The sequence below is a fragment of the Salvelinus sp. IW2-2015 genome, linkage group LG7, assembly GCF_002910315.2.
Source record: "Salvelinus sp. IW2-2015 linkage group LG7, ASM291031v2, whole genome shotgun sequence".
NCBI lineage: Eukaryota > Metazoa > Chordata > Actinopteri > Salmoniformes > Salmonidae > Salvelinus > Salvelinus sp. IW2-2015.
The window spans coordinates 5,214,246-5,227,538 of NC_036847.1; the positions used below are offsets into that span (position 1 = coordinate 5,214,246).

A 13,293-nucleotide genomic window follows, 5' to 3' on the forward strand; every position below is an offset into this window, starting at 1 on the left:
CCAGACATGACGCTTGGCATTCAGGCCAAAGAGTTCAATCTTGGTTTCATCAGACCAGAGAATCTTGTTTCTCATGGTCTGAGAGTCCTTTAGGGGCCTTTTGGCAAACTCCAAGCGAGCTGTCATGTGCCTTTTACTGAGGAGTGGCTTCTGTCTGGCCACTCTACCATAAAGGCCTGATTGGTGGAGTGCTGCAGAGATGGTTGTCCTTCTGGAAGGTTCTCCCATCTTCACAGAGGAACTCTGGAGTTCTGTCAGAGTGACCATCGCATTCTTGGCCAACTCTAGGAAGAGTCTTGGTGCTTCCAAACATCTTCCATTTAAGAATGATGGAGGCTACTGGGTTATTGGGGACCTTCAATGCTGCAGAAATGTTTTGGTAACCTTTCCCAGATCTGTGTCTCGACACAATCCGGTCTCGGAGCGCTACAGACAATTCCTTCAACCTCATGGCTTGGTTTTTGCTCTGACATGCACTGTCAACTGTGGGACCTTATATAGACTGGTATGTGTATTTCCAAATCATGTCCAATCAATTTAATTTATCCCAGGTGTACTCCAATCAAGTTGAAGAAACATCTCAAGGATGATCAATGGAAACAGGATGCACCTGAGCTGAATTTCGAGTCTCATAGCAAAGGGTCTGAATACTTATGTAAATAAGGTATTTCTCTTTTCCGCTCTGTCATTATGGGGTATTATGTGTAGATTGATGAGGATTTTCTTTTTAGAATAAGGCTGTAATGTAACAAAATGTGAAAAAGGTGAAGGGGTCTGAATACCTTACGAATGCACTGTATATACATTACCAGTCAAAAGTTTGGACACACCTACTGGGTTTTTCTTTATTTTTATTATTTTCAACATTGTAGAATAATAGTGAAGACATCAAACTATGAAATAACACATATGGAATCATGTAGTAACAAAAAAGTGTTATATTTGAGAATCTTCAAGGAAGCCACCCTTTGCCTTGATGACAGCTTTGCACACTCTTGGCATTCTCTCAACCAGCTTCATGAGGAATGCTTTTCAAACAGTCTTGAAGGAGTTCCCACATATGCTGAGCACTTGTTGGCTGCTTTTCCTTCAATTGGGTTGAGGTCAGGTGATTGTGGAGGCCAAGTTTTCTGATCAGGCACTCCATCACTCTCCTTCTTGGTCAAATAGCCCTTACACAGGGTGGGATGAGTTGGTGATCAGTCAGTATGAGGGAGTGTGAGAGCGATGACACCAAATTTAACACACCTGCTCCCCATTCACACCTGATACCTTGTAACACTAACGAGTCACATGACACCGGGGAGGGCAAATGGCTRATTGGGCCCAATTTGTACATTTTCACTTAGGGGTGTACTCACTTTTGTTGCCAGTGGTTTAGACATTAAAATGGCTGTGTGTTGAGTTATTTTGAGGGGACAGCAAATTTACACTGTTATACAAGCTGTACACTCACTACTTTACATTGTAGCAAAGTGTCATTTCTTCAGTGTTGTCACATGAAAAGATATACTCAAATATTTACAAAAATGTGAGGGGTGTACTCACTTTTGTGATATACTGTATATATGAGAGAAAGGGAAGAAATCTTCATGAGATAGACCTGGTGTCACGCCCTGACCATAGTTTGCGTTGTATGTTTCTATGTTTTGTTTGGTCAGGGTGTGATATGAGTGGGCATTCTATGTTGTTTGTCTGTTTCCATTTGTTTTGGCCTGGATATGGTTCTCAATCAGAGGCAGTGTTTTAGTCGTTGTCTCTGATTGGAGACCCATATTTGGTAGCCTGTTTGGTCTTTGTGGGTTGTGGTGAGTTGTTTCCTGTTCCCTGTGTCTGTTTTAACCATACGGACTCTTTCTTTCGTTTCGTTCGTTTACTTTGTTGTTTTTGTTCAGTGTTCTATTTCTTGTTATTAAATTCATGGACCTGTACCACGCTGCCCATTGTCCTCCAGATCCTTCCTACTACTCTTCCTCAGAAGAGGAAGAAGACGAGCGTTACAGAATACACCCACGCACAACGGACCAAGCAGCGTGGTAACGGCAGGAGCAGCAGCGGCCGAATCTCAGGACTCTGGACATGGGAGGAGATTTTAAAACGGAGAAGGGACTTGGGCTCAGGCTGGTGAATTTCGCCGCCCAACCGAGCTGGCGGCAGCGAAAGCTGAAGAGGCGGTGGTATGAGGGTAATGACTATGTGGAGTGGGGTTCCACGTCCGCCCAGAGCCGCCTCCCGCGGACAGATGCCCACCAGACCCTCCCCTATAGGTTTTAGGTTTTGCGGCGGAGTCCGCACCTTGGGGGGGGGAGGGGGGGGGGGGGTACTGTCACCCTGACCATAGTTTGCGTTGTATGTTCTATGTTTTGTTTGTCAGGGTGTGATGAGTGGGCATTTATGTTGTATGTCTAGTTTGTCTGTTTCTATGTGTTTGGCCTGATATGGTTCTCATCACAGAGGCAGTGTTAGTCGTTGTCTCTGATTGGGAGCCATATTTAGGTAGCCTGTTTTGTCTTTGTGGGTTGTGGGTGAGTTGTTTCCTGTTTCCTGTGTCTTGTGTATGTCACAGACAGGACTGTTTCCGTTTCATGTTATTTCTCGGTTATAGTTACATTCTGTTGTTTTGTTCGAGTATTCGGTTTTCATTAAAGGAATATGAATACTCACCACTGCATCTTGGTCCTCCTCTCTTTCTCCTAACGACGGACGTTACAACCTGGCTACCAGTCAAAATCAGACCTCTGAAAACCAGAACGACTGGGCCCCGAGGACCGGAACCTGTTGTACTTTACCAGACAATATTTGGTGTGTGGTATGATCATTAGCATAAATCATGCAATCAGGAGTTTGTGAGTTTGAAATGTAACATGCCTATAACTGGTCATACTGTTGTGTGCTATTATGTCTTTTAATTACTGTATGCTTACACAGCCAACATCACAACTTGGTTTGATTTATAACGCCTTTATATCTCTTCTGTTGGTAATTATCACACGTTGTAACTGTTGGTAAGAACTCTTAGGTAATAGGTTGGTCATGATAGAAAGATTGTACCACAGTAGGCTACATCAGTAGACTACATCAACAGTAGGCCTACATCACGTAGGCTAACCACAGTAGCGCTACATACAGTAGGCTTACACCAAGCAGGGATACCACAAGCAGGCTACATTCACAGTAGGCTACTCACAGTAGGCTTACACACAGTAGGCTACATCAACAGTAGGCTACATCACAGTAGGCTACAACCACTAAGGGCTACACCCAGCAAGCTACACCACAGTAGGCTACATCACAGTAAGCGAACATCACAGTAAGGCTACACCACAGTAGGCTACCATCACAGTAGGCTACATCACAGTAGGCTACACACAGTAGGGTCATCACAGTAGGCTACATACACAGTGGGCTACATCACAGTAGGCTACACCACAGTAGGCTACATCACGTAGGCTACACACAGCAGGCTACACCACAGCAAGCTACATCACAGTAGCTACATCACAGTAGGCTACACCACAGTAGGCTACATCACAGTAGGCCTACATCACAGTAGGCTCTACAGCCACACAGGCTACCCTCACAGTAGGCTACACCACAGCAGGCTACATCACAGTAGGCTACATTTTTCCAACTACATTTTAGACATTATTCACTGTTTTGCATCCAATTCCAACAACAATCCTGTTGTCTTTTAGGAATTGGGAAAAGTGTATTGGCCTGTCTGGTGTACAGGGTTATTGAAAGAATTTGGTGTTGGGCATCTGATGGTGGTTTATCTGGCATCTGGCTTGGAACTAACCATCACGACCTTTCCTCGACACACAAAGTAACAGGTGAGAAAAATAATGCAGTTCGTAGTCTGTGTTAAGGTTCCTACAGAGCCAAGCACCGTTTCATACAGAGCTGCGCCTCTAGAGGGAGTTGSGAGATGCTGAGCACAAGACAACTGAAGAGTGTGAGCGGTGGTGCTTCTAAGCTTGGCGAGAGGGGGAGAGGCAGGCAAAGGAGAAAGAAAACATCAGAAGAGGCGCAACGAGAGCGATATTGTGCGTTTATGTCTGTTTGTCATCACTGGACTGGCCCCCCATTCTGACCACTCAAACCGTCAACGGTACCAGTGACTTCAATTCGGCCTATCCTGCCCAATATTGGTTTGTCTCATGCGGTCTAGTTTGGAGGGAAAGAAGCGAGAAGGATGATCACGGTGAGTCCTCTTTCCAGCGTGATCCGGCCGAGTATGCGCATGTTTAATAATGTAGGGTTCTTTATGCTGTTTAGGGAAGGCCAAACCTTACTAATGCTATCGTACACCCATTTGATTTGAGAAACGGGATTATTGCAATTCCATCAGTGCGTAATTGAGAGTCGGCAGAATTGTATTTTATTAATACAGGGGTTGAGACCACTGTTTTTCGCAGAAGTGGCCCAGTGGGCTAATCGATCCGTGTTTCTTACGGCKCAATAATGTCAATAGCCCTGTATAAGCACTGATATAAAAAAAATAAAAAGAACATACAGTTAACGTTATAGGCTCTAATATCTTGATTTTAAAATCGATGAGTTTGCAGGTTAGAGAAGCACACTAAAATGACTGCTGCCATCTATGCATCGCTGTCATAGCCACCAACTCAAAGGTCGCAGCTGCAGGAGGTACACGTCTAGAAGGAATTACCAACCGCAGCACTTCTGTTTGTTGCCATGTTCGAGTTATTTTAAATGAAATATAGGCTAGGTCATCATAGTAGGAWGTWAAAAAAAATATATATATAGGCTAATGTTTTTGTAGGTTAGGCTACTGATGAGCCAGCCCTACAAAACATAAATAAGGTGATGTGATGCGTTGGAATGTGAAATAGTGGCACCTCAAGTCCACCAGATCCATCAAACTCTTTGCATTCTGGCAGAAGTGATTAATTGTCAATGGATGCAGTGTGTTCCTTGTACCGCAGGCGCTCAATAATTTCAACTCGTGCTCTGCTTTAACGTGCGGTGTTACAAACGGAAGCTTGGTTTTAGCTAGTTGAAAAGCGAAGCACGTGCTTCAAGTACGGCGAATGTGGGCTAGACATCCGGCAAAACAAAACACTTATGCATCTGGTGGACTTCGAGCATGACAGTCCACAGTTTGTATTGCCTGTCATGTGTTTATTGATTCATGGCATTTGTTTGTCAGGGCCTGGGGCATGCTCGAATTTCCTCTCCCCTCTCTGGGTGAAGAACAAGACACATAAACTACTTGGCGGGCGGGTGTGACATGCAACATTGTAGCCTACAAGTAGACTAATCGCACACCGCTACTGTACAAAAACAGCGTCAAAATGGTAATAGCTGTGATCTCTGTTATGGTTGTCACATAGGCAACACTGAACAGTTATGTAACGAGTGTGTGTATGCCGGAAATAATATAGCCCTCACACAGCCTTTGCATGGAATGATACATTGCCTCTAGCCTTGGATACACTCTTATTCTATGTTATTAGGCTACAYGGATGTTAGGCCTACATACCATTAATAAAACATTTATAAACTGGGTGGTTCGAGCCCTGATTGCTGATTGGCTAACAGCCGTGGTATATCAGACCGCATACCACTGGTATGACAAAACATTTCTTTTTACTGCTCTAATTACCTTGGTAACCAGTTTATAATAGCAATAAGGCACCTCGGAGTTTGTGGTATATGGCAAATATACCATGGCTCAGAGCTGTATCCAGGCACTCCCCTTAGCCGTGGTATATTGGCCATATATCACACCTCCTCGTGCATTATTGCTTAAATATGGCTGATGATGCGATTATCATATATGTATTTACTTTGATGCGCTCCTCATAGGCTACAGCACAGTATAATAAGCTACTAGAAATATAAGCTGTAATCGAAAAACTGAAAAAAGGATCTGATTAATTAAAATTACGAATAGATGCCAATCTCAATGCACACGCTGTTTGCATTATGTAACGCAAGTGTATCGCTGTCTGGTCGATATGTCGTGCAAACGTCCCTGAGGAATAGCCCCCCCACATTCTGTCATAAAAGCGCTAGAGAGGTGGGAAAGGATTCACGCAGTATGTCTACAGCCACATAAAAACAGAGATAATTGGAGCTCTTGAACGCCGTAACGATTGGCAACGTCAAGACATTTGCAATGGGGGCACTGGACGACCTTGTGCACGGGAGAGAACGGARTTTTCGGAGCTGGAGGGGCTGTAGTAGCGTCCATTGACTGAAGGCAAATCTCCTTGAACTCTCTTGATCCACCAGAAGCCACAATCAGCAGCCTGGACGGATACGTGCCAGAGAAAGCATACTAGCCATCAGGAATAAATTCTATTTTTGCTTCAACAACACAACATGCCTTCCGACATGAGCGCCTGCTCATGTTCCCAGTTCCCACTAAAAATATGCAAGGATAGGGGACAGCAGCACATCAGCATTGCGTTATTAAGTTGATAGAAGCCGTTCTGCACATTCAAGAGCTCAGGTTGTTTTGAGGCCTGTCTGTCCCTGCTATGTTCAGCTGATGCTAGCCTAATATAGGTAATACTTATGGGACTAGCTTTGATACTGAAGAGTCGTGCTGTTAAAGGCAATGTGTTCTTCTGTTCTGCTGATTTAGGGAGAACTAGACATAATGATTATATATAACCATATAGTAATAATAAATCATTATGTAAACCATACGCATATATGCCTTAGCTAGAGGTTGAACTAGTCTTGCTATTATCGTGGATGGGTAGGCCTATAGTTCTGCACAGATGGTAAATCAGTAGTAGTGATTTGTAAGATAAAGCACCTTTAACACGTTAGAAAAGCCTATAATGGGGATTCTCTTTCAATGCGCAATTTATATCAGTGGCTAGATTTGTTGTGCTTGTGCCCAAATAGACCTCAATTTACAGGAATGAGGAGAAATCCCTTCTGTATCTAATTGATTCAGGAAATGTAAGTCTGATGGGTCTTTAGCCTTGATGGTGTACAGTGCCTTGCAAAAGTATTCATCCCCCTTGGCGTTTTTCCCATTTTGTTGCATTACAACCTGTAATTTAAATAGATTTTTATTTGGATTTCATGTCATAGACATACACAAAATAGTCAAAATTGGTGAAATGAAATGTAAAAAATTACTTGTTTCAAAAAATTATAAAAAAAATATAAAACGGAAAAGTGGTGCATGCATATGCATTCACCCCCTTTGCTATGAATCCCCTAAAATAAGATCTGGTGCAACCAATTACCTTCAGAAGTCACATAATTAGTTCCTCATTCCTCATAATTAGTTCCCCACTATTCCTCATTTAAGTGTCACATGATCTCAGTATATATACACCTGTTCTGAAAGGCCCCAGAGTCTGCAACACCACTAAGCAAGTGGCACCACCAAGCAAGTGGCACCATGAAGACCAAGGAGCTCTCCAAACAGGTCAGGGACAAAGTTGTGGAGAAGTACAGATCAGGGTTGGGTTATAAAGAAATATCAGAAACAATGAACATCCCACGGAGCACCATTAAATCCATTATTAAAAAATGGAAAGAACATCGCACCACAACAAACCTGCCAAGAGAGGACCGCCCACCAAAACTCACGGACCAAGTAAGGAGGGAATTAATCAGAGCAGCAACAAAGAGACCAAAGATAACCCTGAACACAGCGGAGATTGGAGTATCTGTCCAAAGGACCACTTTAAAGCCGTACACTCCACAGAGATGGGCTTTACGGAATAGTGGTCAGAAAAAGCCATTGCTTAAAGAAAGAAATAAGCAAACACGTTTGGTGTTCGCCAAAAGGCATGTGGGAGACTCCCCAAACCTATGGAAGAAGCTACTCTGGTCAGATGAGACTAAAATTGAGCTTTTTGGCCATCAAGGAAAACGCTATGTCTGGCGCAAACCCAACACCTCTCATCATCCCGAGAACACCATTCCCACAGTGAAGCATGGTGGTGGCAGCATCATGCTGTGTGGATGTTTTTCATAGCCAGGGACTGGGAAACTTGTCAGAATTGAAGGAATGATGGATGGTGCTAAATACAGGGAAAGTCTTGAGGGAAACCTGTTTGTCTTCCTTCCAGAAAGACTGGGACGGAGGTTCACCTTCCAGCAGGACAATGACCCTAAGCATATTGCTAAAGCAACACTCGAGTGGTTTAAGGGGAAACCTTTAAATGTCTTGGAATGGCCTAGTCGAAGCCCAGACCTCACACCACAGATTCACAATTGGATTGACTTAAAGATTGCTGTACACCAGCAGAACCCATACAACTTGAAGGAGCTGGAGCAGTTTTTCCTTGAATAATGGGCAAAAAACCCAGTGGCTAGATGTGCCAAGCTTATAGAGACATACCCCAAGAGACTTGCAGCTGTAGTTGCTGCCAAAGGTGGCTCTACAAAGTATTGACTTTGGGGGGTGAATAGTTAAAGTGAGGGGATGAATAGTGCACGCTCAAGATTTCAGTTTTTTTTGTCTTATTTCTTGTTTGTTTCACAATAAAAAATATTTTGCATCTTCAAAGTGGTAGCCATGTTGTGTAAATCAAATGATACAAACCCCCCCCAAAATCTATTTTAATTCCAGGTTGTAAGGCAACAAAATAGGAAAAATGCCAAGGGGGGTGAATACTTCCGCAAGCCACYGTGAGGGGTAAGCTGCTCGGAATCAAAGTTGCCACTATACCACAGTTCTAGGTCCAGCTTGTCCTACCCTAATCTGTATTGGTAAGCAGACGGAGGAGGGTAGTGATACAGGATGTCCATGATGGTTGCCCAATCTGATTAGTTTCCTGTGATCTTGTCTTCATCAGTGAGAGAATGAGTCAGTGATAATATTAATGTCTTCTGTGTTTCCTACCAGTGATGCCAGGCTCCCACCACCTGTTATCTCCTTCCTCTTTACATCTAACGAGTCAAGTCACCAGACTGGTCTATGATGAAATTATAGACTAAACCTTGACAAATTTTTAAGTTGTGATGATTGTGATGTTGTTGTCTGACATTTCTTTGAAGACACGTATTGAGAGTCGCTCTGCATCTCCAAAGGATGATTATATAACTTCCATGTATGACTTGTTTTTGGTTGCTGGCACTGACCCATGACATAATTGTAGGGTTAATTGGATTTCTGGTGTTCTTACTAACACAACTCTTACTTCTAATGCCCTTCTAATTCCACCTCTATTTGTGTGTGTTTTGTGTCTCTCCTCCCAGACTCAGAAGCACTGGAGATCATAGAGTATCCCCTAAACCTTTCACACCACCTGCTAGGTCCGAAGCTCATAGAGTATCCCCTAAACCTTTCACACCACCTGCTAGGTCCGAAGCTCTGGTCTGACACACCCCTGGACCTGTCCCGGTCACACCCACCCACCCACACCCCTGCAGAACAGCGTCTGAAACCCCTCACTTCTTCAAACCTCTGCCCACTGGAATAAATGAGTGGACCTGCTGGAGAGGATAGGGCTGGGATATATACCAGAACCTACACAGGTAAAGTCCACAGTCATACTGGTGTCCGTAGAATAACAGGTGAACTGTTTTTTTTTACAGGATATTAGGTTAGGATAAGACAAGTCAAGATTCTTGTCTTTTGTGGGTTTTTTCTGTCGAATTTTCAGAAAGACTGTTGCATGTCTAGTTAAAGTTGGTAGATTTATGAATTATTATTCAAACTCTAACTGCCCCACCTGCCCTATGCTGTGCTTCTCCCCCTTCCCTACAACACAGAATGTCCTGGTTCAGCGGCTTCCTAGTGGCCAGAGTCGACGACCGCAAGACCGCGTGGGGGGAGCGCAATGGCAAGAAGTCCAAGCAGAAGGGAGGCTCATCCCTCTGCAACCCGCGTTACATGAGCTGCCTGAGGGACCCGGACGCCATGGAGCCCCCCTCTGGAGCCCCCCTCAACCCCCACCACTGTGGAGGGGGGGCCGGGGCGGTGGGCGGGGGGGGCAACTTCGGTGTGCGCTGCATCTGGCAAGAGGACCACTATGGCAAAGGCGGCGTCACCGGTGAAGGGGTGGGGCTCAAATCTGTCGACCTGGGCTTTGAGGATGGGGACCTGAAAGGGAGGAAGGTGGGGTGTAGTGGGGGTGGTGGGAAGGGGGGGGATGAGGGTCCCAATGGGGAAGGTGAGGTGACGGTGGCGGACTGCTGGCTGCGGGTGATGCAAGTGTTCCAGTCCAAAAAGTTCCAGTCTCATAAACTGGAGCGTCTGTACCAGCGCTACTTCTTCAGACTCAACCAGAGCTCCCTCACCATGCTGATGGGGGTGCTGGTGATTGTGTGCGGCGTGATGCTTACCTTCCATTGTGTCCACGCAACCCCGGACGTGGCCTACTCCTCGGCCCTCTCTGTGGCCATGGCCTTGTTCATGGCTCTCATGGTTGTGTGTAACCGGAACGGCTTCCACCAGGACTACATGTGGATGGTGAGCTACCTGGTCATCGGGGTGCTGTTGCTGGTGCAGGTGTTCGGGGTGCTGATGGTGGCGCCTCGCAGCGCATCTGAGGGCATCTGGTGGTCTGTCTTCTTCATCTACATCATCTACACGCTTCTGCCTGTCAGGATGAGAGCAGCCGTGCTGAGCGGAGGTGTGCTCTCCACCATTCACCTGGTCACCACCTGGCAGTTCAACCAGGAAGACGTGTTCCTCTGGAAACAGGTAGGAACTCAGCCTGCTCCTGTCTATCATAAAGATATAGTATATGTTCTATTATGTGGGTGCCATAGTGTACACAACTGAAGGGAACTCTTATATTGTTGTCAAGCGACGTCTTTGGCATGACAATGAACAAACACAGACACGACTATCTAAATCATTTGTGACCTTCACTATTCCTTTGGTTGTCCGGCTATGTTAATTAACTGAGTTTTCTGCTTTGGCTTGAGTGTAGACCTACATTCCACTCACGGTTGACGAGACATTTGGGTGATGACCCATATAGGCAGTAGCTTACTAGCCCACTTTTTTGGGGTTGGATGTGCTTCTTGGCCTGCAGTGTGTTGTATTCATTTGTTTAAATGTTTCTATGGCTGCAGTGAGTGTGTCTTTGCAAGCTGAGACTTTGTGGTATCTGGGCCTTGCTCTTGGACCTACAATATTATTGTTGTATCAGTGCAGCCAACCATGTGGTTCAAGTCTGACAAGACATTGTTTTCAGGGGCATGTTTGTGGATTTGGCAGCATATGCAGTCCCTAGGGAAAGTCTACACACCCCTTGCACAGTCTTCACATTTTGATGCCTTAAAATTCAATCCCCAAAAATATTAAATTGAGGGAGTTCCTACCGATCTACACAACCTACTCCACATTTTCAAAGTAAAATACAAATTAGAGAGAATGTTCAGAATTAATAAAAATACATAAAAATTAAGTTGTATTGATTGTGTGTCTGTCTTCACACACCAGAGTTAATACTTGGTGGAAGCACCTTTGGAAACCATTATAGCTGTGAATAATTTTGAATAAGGTTTAACCAACCTTGCACAACTCTTCGGGCAACATATATCCATTGTTTTTGTCAAAATTGCTCAAGCTCAGTACATTTGGTTGGTAATCATTGCTGTACAACAATATTCAAACCTTGTCCCTGATTTCAAGCAGATTTAAGTCATGACTGAGAGTGGACCATTCAGGAACACTCAACACCTCTTGGAAAGTCATTCTGGTGTATTTGACTTTCAAATTGGTGTTATTGTCCCACTGTAAAATAAAACTCTATCCCCGGGTTAGGCTTTCAGAAGACTGAGGAGGTTTATCCTCTCACTTTTTACATAGTCTTTGCTCCTGCTGTTGACAAGCATACAAATAACAAGATGCTGCTACCACAATACTTGAAAGTGTTACTTGAATTTCCGTTCACTTTGAGTAGGTTATGTAGATCAGAAAGAAGAAGATTTTTTATTTTTTTTAAAGATTTTATTTTAATTCAGAAAAATGTAAAGACGTTGTGGTCACTGGATGGAACAGTGTTTGTCACTGTGTTGTCACTATATTTCTGAATGTTTTGTAATAGTGTGTTTGTCAGTGTGTTGAGGCAGTGAGTGTGTGTGTGGGTGCAGGTGTGTGTGTGTGGGAGTGTGTATCTGTGTGTTTGTGTATGTACGTGTGTGTGTATGTGTGTGTGGCCTACTGTAGGTTGTTTGTGCGTCATGCCAAGGACCCAGGGGCTAGCTGAAGGTCAGTGGGCTAAATTAACCGCCTCGACCGGCCGGCTGTGTGTGTATTTGTGTCTGCGTGAGTGTTTGTGTGTGTACATGCGTGTGTGTATGTGTTTGCACGTGCTTACATGAATACTCGTGTATGTGCACATGCTCATGGCGCGTGCAGGTGTGTGTGAGTGTTTGCCAGAAAGAGAATACCATGGCCCATGATAATATAAAACAGTATCACTCAGGTCTCTGTGCTCCCACACAAGAGACACTTTGTACTTTTTCCAAGGGTGGGGGGTTCTGTATGGAGGCTGAGGCTAGGTGCATTCTGTACTACTGTAACCGTTGTGTAACAGTTTATGACCATTGGGAGGAAATATGGGATAGGAATAATGTGGCGATCATTCCAGGAAAAACAATAAGGCGACACAGGAGAATGTTTGGCTTCATGGTAGAACATTAGTCGTTATATGTTGATTGAAGGGAACAGGATTTGATAACTGCCCACTGAGAGAGTGCTCAGCCTTGGTCCAGGTTCACATTTTCACAAGGTAATTGTGCATGAAATGACTTCATGTCAGAATTACAGGCTTTATACACTGAGTGTACAAAACATTGCTCTTTCCATGACACAGACTGACCAGGTGAAATCTATGATCCCTTATTGATGTAACTTGTTAAATCAATTTCAATCAGTGTAGATGAAGGGGTAGATTGTGTATGTGTGCTATTCAGAGGGTCAATGGGCAAGACAAAAGATTTAAAAGCCTTTGAATGGTGTATGGTGGTAGGTGCCAGGCACATCGTTTGTGTCAAGAATTGCAACACTGCTGGGTTTTTCACACTCAACAGTTTCCCGTGTGTATCAAGAATGGTCCACCACCCAAAGGACATCCAGCCAACTTGACAACTGTGGGAAGCATTGGAGTCAACATGGGCCAGCATCCCTGTGGAACACTTTAGACGCCTTGTAGAGTCCATGCCCCGAAGAATTGAGGGGGGAGGGCACTAAATATTAGGAAGGTGTTCTTAATGTTTTGTACACAGTGTAAATATACACTCTATATACTCTACACACATATTTTGTAAAAAACAGAGTTGTTTACCAAAGGACGTTACTTAGGAAGAGGAAAAGGGAACCCATTTGGTTTC

General features: G+C 44.3%; 1 protein-coding gene across 1 annotated transcript in view; it reads left to right on the forward strand.

Moving 5' to 3' along the window:
• The first annotated feature begins 3,947 nt into the window (after positions 1 to 3,947).
• adcy6a (adenylate cyclase 6a) overlaps positions 3,948 to 13,293 on the forward strand; it is a 51,684-nt gene continuing 42,338 nt past the window's right edge. Inside the window, 3 exon segments of the mRNA XM_070444380.1 lie at positions 3,948 to 4,204; positions 9,202 to 9,480; positions 9,718 to 10,651. Coding sequence (XP_070300481.1) covers positions 9,719 to 10,651 — 933 coding nt within the window. The 5' untranslated portion in view covers positions 3,948 to 4,204; positions 9,202 to 9,480; position 9,718.